Source organism: Cucurbita maxima, unplaced genomic scaffold (assembly GCF_002738345.1).
Source record: "Cucurbita maxima cultivar Rimu unplaced genomic scaffold, Cmax_1.0 Cma_Scf00008, whole genome shotgun sequence".
In the NCBI taxonomy this organism is placed as follows: Eukaryota; Viridiplantae; Streptophyta; class Magnoliopsida; order Cucurbitales; family Cucurbitaceae; genus Cucurbita; species Cucurbita maxima.
Window position 1 is genome coordinate 3,457,495 of NW_019272024.1, and position 10,114 is coordinate 3,467,608.

Genomic DNA, 10,114 nt, shown 5'->3' on the forward strand with positions numbered 1-10,114 from the left:
GGGGGGGGGGGGGGGGTGGAACCATATAAAATTTTGTTCCAGATTTGAACAGTACAAAGAATTTAGTTGAAACTCCCCAAAAGCCTCGAGTTTACAGGACCTCAAATTGGAAGAACCAATAAAGAATCACAGTTACCAATTATAGTGCCAAGTAGAAGCAAAAAGTTCAGCTGTTTTCTCCAATTTTCTCTCAATCTCTTTTCTCTGTATTTATCATTAAATTTCTCTGATTTCTACCTAACCAAATGTCTCAAAGCATAGCCTTGACTACAATAGTCCATGGAAACTTTGAGTCTCCACAGATGGACCGATTGACCCAGTGGTCAATAAGGATCAATATAAATGATTTAGAGAGAATAGGTTCAAGTCATGGTAGCCACTTACCTAGGATTAAATTTCTTCTAACCTACAGCACGCAGCAGCCATCTTCCTCCCAGCATTTGCTCACAGCAAAGTTCTTTGATATCTTGTTACTTAACTTTTATGCTATATAAATTCGGAACATGTTGCATTGCCTTATTGCAGTTAATATTTAAGTTCTTCTAGGAGAACTTTGCAAGACCTTTCAATTTACTATCCAATAACTCCTGTTGGAAATCATTCAAATATGTTTTGTCTTATATTTCAGATATGCTCACAATCTTTTTGATAATGGGAGCTATGAGGAGGCGATGGAACATTTTTTGGCATCTCAAGTGGATATAACCTATGTGCTTCCCTTTTATCCTTCAATTGCCCTTCCGAAGACTACTTTGATTACTGAAACAGAGAAATTGATGGATATGACTTTGGATGATCCGCATCTTTCCGGAGGTTCTTCAGGTTTTTCAGATGAAATGGAGTCACCTCCACACCAACTACTGGAATCTGATGGGAACACGTCATTGGAATCAAAAAAGGTTAACCATAATACTCTCATGGCTCTAATTAAGTTCTTGCAGAAGAAAAGGCACAACATTATCGAAAAAGCCACTGCTGAAGGGACAGAAGAGGTAGTTTTAGATGCTGTTGGAGACCGGTATAAGAAATCTTATAAGGTGAAGTCCTGCTATATTTGTTTCTTTTTGTATGTCGTGTTGTGTCTGTTTGTTTATTTTTTCTGACAGTAACACCATGTTCTGGGTATGAGTTTTGATCGTGAAAGATTCCATTTTCTTACTCCTGTAAAGTGATCAAGATTCCTGTAAATTATCTTTGGTCTGCAGGGACGAGGGAACATCCCCATCAGCTCTGGTGCCAGGGAGATGGCAGCAATACTGGATACTGCGCTACTTCAAGCTCTGCTTTTTACTGGACAATCATTTGCGGCTTTGGAATTATTAAAAGGCCTGAATTACTGTGACGTCAAAATATGTGAAGAGATCCTTCAAAAAAATAAACATTATTCCGCACTGTTAGAGCTGTACCGATGCAATTCCATGCATCGCGAAGCTCTAAAACTTTTGCATCAATTAGTAGAAGAATCAAAAACCAGTGAGTCCCAAACTGAACTTACCCAAAAGTTCAAACCCGAAATGATCATTGACTATCTTAAGGTAAGTTTTCACAACCGCTTAAAGAAGACGCGTAAGATGGACTTTTGTGTGTTCAATGCATGATATCCATATTTTGATCTTTCTCTAGTCTCAGAAGCTCTAGAATTTAATAATTCTATAAGTTTTGACACAATTTTCATGCAGACAATTTGTGGAACTGATCCCATGCTGGTCTTGGAATTCTCGATGACTGTTCTTGAAAGCTGTCCGACACAAACTATTGAGCTTTTTCTATCAGGAAATATTCCTGCAGATTTGGTCAATTCCTATTTGAAGCAACATGCTCCTAACTTGCAGGCCACATATTTGGAACTTATGCTCGCAATGAACGAGAGTTCGATTTCTGGAAATCTCCAAAATGAAATGGTAAACACGTATAGAGGCATAGAGCTGCTTACTGTTGATTGAAACCGATCATGGTAGCCTTTCATTAATTCCAAATGATAATGATCGTCAAAATTACTTCGTGCAGCTTCAAATATATCTTTCAGAAGTTCTCGACTGGTATGCCGATTTAAGTGCTCAACATAAATGGGATGAAAAAACTTACTCCCCCACAAGAAAGAAGTTGTTGTCTGCTTTGGAGACAATCTCAGGGTATCATCCAGAGATTCTATTAAAACGTCTTCCTCCTGATGCATTATCTGAAGAACGAGCAATTTTACTGGGGAAGATGAACCAGCATGAGCTTGCCTTATCTCTCTATGTTCACAAGGTACCTATGATTGTTTGAACCAGATTTGAAACGTACACTTTCTCTTTGTTTCATTTAGCAACAATTGCAAATTCTGTTATCTACTATATCTTTTATACGAATTCAAAACAATGAGGTTATTTTCTTTGTTTCTTCTAGATCCACGCTCCGGAGTTGGCGCTGTCCTATTGCGATCGGGTTTATGAATCTGTAGCTAACCAGCAATCAACAAAATCTTCTGGCAATATATACCTTACTCTTCTACAAATATACCTCAACCCCCGCAGAACAACAAAATATTTTGAGAAGAGAATTACTAACTTAACATCCCCTCAAAATACGGGCACTCCAAAACTTGGGTCAGGTCCTTCATCCAAAGTTAAAGGAAGCCGTGCATCTAAGAAAATCGCTGCAATAGAAGGTGCAGAGGACACGAAAATTAGCCTTAGTAACACTGAGAGTAGCAGGAGCGATGGTGACACAGATGAAACTGGTGAAGAAGGAAGCTCTTCAATTATGCTTGATGAAGCTATGGATCTGTTGAGCCAAAGGTGGGACAGAATTAATGGAGCGCAGGCACTCAAACTTCTACCTAAGGAGACAAAGTTACAGGTACTTATTCTATCATTAGACATCTTAAAAAAATATTAAATAGAAAAGGTCTTAGGGCTCTAATGAACTTTTAAATTTTTTTATTTTCGAATTCACAAAAGGGCGAGGAAATCAAACTTAAAGTACATGTTTTATGTTAGTTTAGCTATGCTTATGTTGACAATAATAATAGTAAACTTATAAATCGAAAATTTTCATATATTAATTTATTTTTCAAAACTTCATACAAATTTTTTGATAATCTGAATTAATTGAATAGTAAGTTTGTAATTGATTGAAACTAAAAGAAGGTCGAAGAGAGATCCAAATTTTCTCTCCTTGAATTTCTTCTTTAATCCTAAATGCAGAACTTGCTTCAATTTCTTGGACCGCTTTTAAGGAAATCCAGTGAGGCGTACAGGAACTCTTCAGTGATAAAGAGTTTGCGGCAAAGTGAAAACTTGCAGGTATGCACCAAAGAACTGCCATTGCACATCACAATTCTCATTCCAGATTGGGTGTCTTGATTTCGTTATATGTATGTGTCCTTGCATTGTTTGATTGACTTGTTACTCTTCAAATTGCATGGTAATCCGTTGAGCTCGATCTTGTATCATAACACGGTAGATGCTTTTATTTAGAGATTAAAAAGAATTCTATTGGAAATTAACCCCAACCTCTCATCCCCCACCAATTATTCGTCTCAATTGCCCTAAATTCTAAGCTCCAGGTATCTTCGTTGTACTCTTCTACCTTTTGATTCCAGTTCGTCGCTGTTTTAGCTTGTATTCCTCAAATTTGAACCTCTAACCTTTTGGTCGAGCATACAACACATAAAACATTGAGTCCAGCTGCCTGCATTTATGTTTCCTAGGAAGGTACGTTGTGCAAATCCTCCGCCTCTTCCAACCCCAGTCTGTTGCTGGTTTTCTCAAACTTGTTCACCTTTCCTGACTTCTTTCTTTAACCAAATCAATCTTCTGTTCCATGTTGACTACTCGATCACGCCTTCCTTTCCCCGGCTGGTTCAGTGATGATGATCTGCCTACAATAACGAATTTGAAACCATGCCCCCAACGATCATTCCTGTACGAGTCTATTACTCTTTTACACTAAAACCACAACTACGTGACATGAAATTATTGTGAGCATCAGCCAAGCTAAATCGAGATTCTTCCTCACAACTCGTAGCTTGTTGTGTCTTCTGAGTTCTCTGCATCCTCACACAAGTGCTATTGAATAAAGAATCCGGGGTTTCTAACATAATATCATATTGTTTCATTATTGTCTCATATCCGATCCATTCTTACGATGCTTCATATGAAACTATAATATCATCTTGTATAATACTATGGTAATTTTGATGTGGAATGAAATTGTATGGAACAGGTGAGAGACGAACTCTATAACCAAAGGAAATCTTCCATAAAAATAACCAGTGATAGCACGTGCTCCCTTTGCAAGAAGAAAATAGGGACGAGCGTCTTCGCAGTCTATCCAAACAGGAAAACGCTCGTGCACTTCGTCTGCTTTAGAGACTCACAGAACATGAAGGCTGTGTCCAAGGGTTCACCCATAAGGAGGCGTACATGATCTGATCTCAATGTATGGCTTCCCCTTTTAGCTATCAAACCCAAAAAAATGGAGTCTCGGCTATTCATGACAAGGGAACTACCGCTGGTGTGTGGAATACTTGGAAAGTGGCATGGAGTGTGTTTATTTGTGCTATTCATGGGATTGGCTTTTTGGGTGTATTTATTTCTTTTCAATTGGGTGAAATATGTGAGGTTTGTATTTATATGAGGCTTTATGATTTCTGCCTATTGTATGTATATATCTATTTTGTTGTAAAATACTTCAAGTACAGCATGAATGAGAGAGCAAAAGATCCTGATTTTACTGTGATGATGTGATATAAACAAAGTACTTTTTTTCTTTTGTTTCACTTGTTACTTATCGCTGTCAACTTCACGATTTAAAACGCGTTTGTTAGAGAGAAATTTTTACACTCTTATAAGAATGTTTCGTTCCCTTCTCTAACCGATGTGGGATCTCACAATTCACTCTCTTGGGTGTCTAGCGTTCTCGTTGGTACACCGTCTGGTATCTTATTCTGATACCATTTGTAACAGTTCAAACTCACCACTAGCAGATATTGTCCATTCACGTGGGATTTCACACATCTAGTCTAAAATCATTGTCAATGCAGAAGTTGGTTTATTCTGCAAAGGCCATCGATCACATAAAAGAAAGCTTCTTTCCCTTTTCTCCTCCTCACGGAAAAGATTCCTTCTGCCAGTCCCAATGGTAGAAAAAATGCCAAATAATTCCTTGATATTGCTACATTCCATTTCTTATCTAAAAGGTCAACTTTTACGAAAGCAACTTGATAGCCCACATGAAACGATTCTCGTTCTTACTCATAATCAACGTATAATAATAGAAAATGACTCGAGTTTACGAGGGGCTAAACCTGATTCACTGGACTAATCGTGAGCCATAGACTTTTCAACTCATGACTTATTTTATTCAAATCATGTTGAGTTAAATCTATATTTAAATCGAGTTACTTTAACTTTAACTTTGGTTAATTTTGATCTAAACTCCTCTAAAAAAGTCCTTAAACACTCTTTTTCCAATTTTAACTGTCAATAAAATTCCTGATTAATTTATTTTGTCCTTTTAATAATTTTTTTTTTCAAGTATGGTAAATCACAATGAATTCTTGATTAATATATTTTTTATATTTAAAAGTGTATTAATTAATCACTTAGATTTTTTTTGAAGTTGAGTATGACAAAGGACTACACTCGATGAGAAATTTAAAATTAAAAGAGAGGGTTGTTGACGGCAAAATCTAGGTAAGAAAACACCCGACTTTCACATGTCTCATTTTTTCTAGAATCGTTTCAACTCACTTATCTAAATGAGAGCAAGTGATTGAGTTATACTTTTCAAACTTGCGATGAGACCAATATAAGGTGGGCCTCGATGTTCTTTCTTCTATATGGATACACAGTGATCTTTCACAATGTCTATCTATCACATTGTTGATTTGATCGAAACTTACCCTTAATCGCAACTCCTTTCAATTTGATTAACTCTTCAACACTCATGTTGTTTTGTACTCTATTATGAATTCAACATAGGAAGATAATTTTTCGTCACTCATAGATGGAACAAGTCTTATATCTTTAAATCTAACTATGACAACCAACGATGTTACATCTTTATATCTCTCCATCACGAGGGCTTCGATGTTAAATTTGTAAGCTTTTTTTCTGCTATGGCTCGTCTTCCTCTATTTTCTCTATTTATTTAAAATGAATTACGACGCTTCATTTATTTCGTTAAAAAAATGATATTGATTCTGTTAGATGAACACGACTCTCCACAATTGTATGATATTGTCTACTTTGAGCATAAGCTCTCGTAACTTTACTTTGAGCTTCCCAAAATGCCTTGTAACAATGAAGAGAGTATTATTTGATCATAAACTTATAATTAATATCTAAATTTAGCCGACGCTAGGACTTTTATAGTCCAACCGGTTTAATATATATGGATTAAATATATATATTTATTGGAAGTTTAACAAGTTGGCTGTATGGCTTTGCTGTCCTAGTCCAGTAGCCCTGTCATGAGCACGTTCTATGTTTTTTTTTTTTAACCGTACAAAATAAAATAATTTTACCTACCTCTTATATTTTAAGAAGTTCTCATAAAATATTATTGAAGAATTTTTTTTGTTCAAATAAAATAAATAAAAATTACTTGGTTAAATAATTTTAATAATATCTTTTAAAATAAAATAAATGATAATAATAATACTTTTTAAATCGTTGTCGAAACCTAAGAAGTTACTCACAGAACTTCAACCTAAGTTGCCACGTCATTTTTTATCATTTATTTTAATCATAAAATGGCTCTTTTGGAAATTAATTTTTTAGTTTTAAATAATTTTAAGTGCTTATTTTACAAACACTTTATTTAAATAATTTTAGTTTTCTTTTTTTATTTGTTGGAATAAATGTGGTGTGTAGGCAAACACGTCATTATAATCAACAACTTAAATAATTATAAAAAAAAAAAAAAAAAAAAATCCGAACCCTGTTTGTTCCGGTCACGTCAGCAAACTCTCTCAAGTCTTGCCATTTTCCGTTTTTACAATAGTCTAGGTGAATTGACCGATTTACCCTTCTCGCACGTTATCGCGCGTCACAAATCTTTACCGCTATAACTCAATTATTGGTACGAAATGACATGTGAACGTTCATAATAATAGAATAATAATTTTTTTTTAGTATTTATGGAATGAATTATTAAACATTTCAGATCTTTATTTAATCTTCTTTTTACACGTATTTTATTTTTTATTTTTATTGAGTATTGCTCTTATTTCAATTAGTTAGTTATTTTTGTATTAAATAAATTATCAAAATTAAAAAGATATTAATATCGAATAATAATTAAAATAAAAGTGATAATTATTGGGATATATTATAATATAACTCTAATATTACAAAATTAAAAAGTGGTTGAGAATAGGAATTTACTAAAATACAAATTTAGTTGAAGGAAGTGAAATTCAAACTCGATTTTCACGCCATAATTTCACCACTCGAGCGAAGTTCTCGAACGACGACCCACCTTCCGCCGTGGACTTCTCTGCACTCCGTTGAAGTTCCTTAGCCTTTGCTCTAATGGCTTTCCCTTCTTCATCCTCCTCCGCCATTATCTTCCTCACCATCGCTGCAATCTCCTCCCTTCCGATCACCGCCTTCGTCGGCAGCTCCTTTGGTCGGACGGCCACCCGCACCTCTTCCGCCAGCATCGTGGCGTTCATCCGCTGTTCCGCATATAACGGCCACACAACCATTGGAACTCCGTTCGTAATCCCTTCCAACGCTGAGTTCCATCCGCCGTGCGTGAAAAAACCCCCCACCGCTGGACTCCCCAACACCGCCGTCTGATCCGCCCACATCGACACCACAAACCCCACCTCCGACGTCCGCTCCAAAAACCCATCTGGCAGAAACTTCGCCTCTGATTGGTCCTCAGTCCCATCGCCGGTCGTGAAAAACGTCGCGTCCGATCTTACCTGTAAAATTAATGTAGAATTATTATTAGTTTATATTTAAATTAAAAAATTAAATTAAAAATTAAAAAATGATTACCTTTGGAGCGCGTACCACCCAAACAAATCTCTGCCCGCTCATTTCCAATCCGTGAGCCACTTCCGTCATTTGCTCAGACGACAGCGTTCCACCACTCCCAAACGACACGTATATCACTGACTCACCGGGTTGCTTACTCAGCCAGTTGAACAACTCACTCGCACCGCCTTTCTTCCCACCGGTCTGCCGTACGATCGGTCCAATAGAATAAACCGGCGACTTCATAATACGGCCCAACAAATTCCAATCTCTGAAAGATGCAAGCGTGCGACCTTCCAAGTCATCCCACGTGTTAACCAAAACGCCGTCGCTCGATGGTATCTCCGTCCCGATTCTGACGTATTCGAAATACTGTGGTTCGGTCCGGTCCAGAAGTGGGTCCATAACGTCGCAGGGTCGAACCGGTTCGCAACCAGGGATATGGAACGGTTCTTTCTGGTCCACGTACTGACCGTTGATTTGCTTATCGAGAACCGGGACGTAGATGGTTAAGGCAAAGAACCATGCGTTAGAGGCGACGAAGACGTATTTGGCCATGTGGAACTCGTCGGCGACAGCGAAGGACTCGGTTGCGAAGATGTCGGCGATGAGGACGGAGGGGAGAGAGGTAAGGGCGGAGACGGCGGAGCGGAGAGCCGGGACGTGGCGACGCATGGTGATGGAGAGGCGACCGACGACGGTGGAGTCAGTGACGTCGGACATGTCAGCCGGAGGAAGTTCAATGACAGTGAAGAGACCGGCAGCTTGAGCGGCGGCGATGACTTTGTATTCGGCGGAGGAGGAGCGGGAAGGGACGATGAAAACGGTGACGGAGAGGTGGTGGCGCATGGAGAGGCGCGTGGCGAGCTCGAGGGAGGGGAAGAGATGGCCCATTCCGGGGCTAGAAATAAGAGCGACATGAGGTTGGGATTCCATGGCGAGCTGAAGAAGGTGAAGTCAGTAAGTGCAGAAACTACAGGCTATGGGCTGAGATTTTGCTCAGTCATGGATATGAATATATATAGACTCTACAAACATTTTTTTTTAATAGAATTTTGTATTTTGGAAATATTTATAAAAAGTAATATTAAAATATAATTGGCTAAATTAATAAAATTGGCTCAAAAAACCATGCAATTAACAATCAAATTCATAAAAATATTTTTATTTTTTTTAATTTTTTTAAACATTCTTTTAACGATCAAAATAATTGTTAAACAAAATATCAACAGTTTTTTATTATTTAAATTTTATTAATTTAAATAAAATAAAATTTAAGATATTCAAAATTAAGAGTTTTATTATTATTTTTTATTTTATGGAACTGAAAAAAGATTCAATTTAATAAAGAATAGTGAGGGTGGTAGGTAGGAGTGGGAGGAGGCATGTGGGCCCATAGTTTTCCTACTCTGCTCACAGACCAAAATTTACTGCGCATTTTTTACCCTTTTCCACCTCTATTTTTTAATTATTAAAACTGTATATATAAATAAATACGGCGGCCAACCTGTTATTTTATGGTTAGTTTTACCTTTATTCCCATCATAAACATTTCTTAGGTTATATTTTTTTCGGTTATATTATCTGTTAGATTTGGTTAAAAGTCAGATTGAATTTGAAAATAGGGTTACAATCCAACTCAACTCTAACTTCCTTTTGAAAATATTAAAATATTTATCAATTATAATGGAGATGATTTTATTTTATAATATTTCAGTATATATTTTTTTTAAATAATTAAAAATAAAAACTCAACCATCCAATACAAAATTGAGTTGAAGTGTTTAATTTTTTTAAGCAAAAATGGGTTTCTTAACTTTCTTTTTTCAAAACCAACTTATAATTTTTAAATATTAATAAAAAATGGTAACAAAACAAATATATATATATATATATATATATATATATATATATTATAGGAAAAGAAGTATTTATAAATTTAATTTTGAAAATAAAAATGAAATAACTATCAAAATGGAGAAATAAAAAAATGGGCATTTTTTAGAATGCAAATTGTGGTAGGTAGAGATTTTTTTTTATAGTTAGGTTTGGGTGGGAAAGCTTTTCCACTAATGATTGATTTGTCGAGAAAAGAAGAGGTTTTTGTTCATATACTATCGATAAAAATATTTTTTTTA

At 36.2% G+C, this 10,114-nt stretch overlaps 3 protein-coding genes across 4 annotated transcripts in view; 1 reads left to right on the forward strand and 2 right to left on the reverse strand.

Annotated features, from left to right (window-relative positions):
- LOC111482581 (protein AE7-like 1) overlaps positions 1 to 3,583 on the reverse strand; it is a 16,719-nt gene extending 13,136 nt beyond the window's left edge. The window contains exon 1 of the mRNA XM_023128420.1: positions 3,574 to 3,583. The gene's annotated coding sequence lies outside the window, so the exon portion shown is untranslated. The remainder of the gene's footprint in view (positions 1 to 3,573) is intronic.
- The window catches only part of LOC111482579 (vam6/Vps39-like protein), an 8,512-nt gene extending 3,787 nt beyond the window's left edge, over positions 1 to 4,725 (forward strand). The window contains exons 6-12 of the mRNA XM_023128414.1: positions 629 to 1,037; positions 1,206 to 1,535; positions 1,680 to 1,901; positions 2,008 to 2,250; positions 2,389 to 2,841; positions 3,189 to 3,287; positions 4,210 to 4,725. Of these exons, the coding sequence (XP_022984182.1) occupies positions 629 to 1,037; positions 1,206 to 1,535; positions 1,680 to 1,901; positions 2,008 to 2,250; positions 2,389 to 2,841; positions 3,189 to 3,287; positions 4,210 to 4,413 (1,960 nt within the window). The 3' untranslated portion in view covers positions 4,414 to 4,725. The remainder of the gene's footprint in view (positions 1 to 628; positions 1,038 to 1,205; positions 1,536 to 1,679; positions 1,902 to 2,007; positions 2,251 to 2,388; positions 2,842 to 3,188; positions 3,288 to 4,209) is intronic.
- Positions 4,726 to 7,301: 2,576 nt separating this feature from the next.
- LOC111483150 (anthocyanidin 3-O-glucosyltransferase 5-like) lies at positions 7,302 to 8,974 on the reverse strand. Of its 2 annotated transcripts, XM_023129298.1 has the most exons (3): positions 7,998 to 8,974; positions 7,378 to 7,921; positions 7,305 to 7,343 (listed from the first exon to the last, which is right to left on the reverse strand). In XM_023129298.1, the coding sequence occupies exons 1-2, from the start codon at positions 8,910 to 8,912 to the stop codon at positions 7,409 to 7,411; spliced, it is 1,428 nt and encodes a 475-aa protein (XP_022985066.1). In that variant the 5' UTR covers positions 8,913 to 8,974; the 3' UTR covers positions 7,305 to 7,343; positions 7,378 to 7,408. The 2 variants fall into 2 exon arrangements, with proteins under 2 accessions (XP_022985065.1, XP_022985066.1); XM_023129297.1 differs by having other exon boundaries at positions 7,302 to 7,921.
- Positions 8,975 to 10,114: the final 1,140 nt, after the last annotated feature.

Bases quoted from the DNA above. Each gene is read 5' to 3' on its own strand.
- LOC111483150 (XM_023129297.1), bottom strand. From the start codon at position 8,912: ATGGAATCCCAACCTCATGTCGCTCTTATTTCTAGCCCCGGAATGGGC. The intron at 7,922-7,997 runs GTAATCATTTTT...TTAATTTTACAG, and splicing joins GGGTGGTACGCGCTCCAAAG to GTAAGATCGGACGCGACGTT.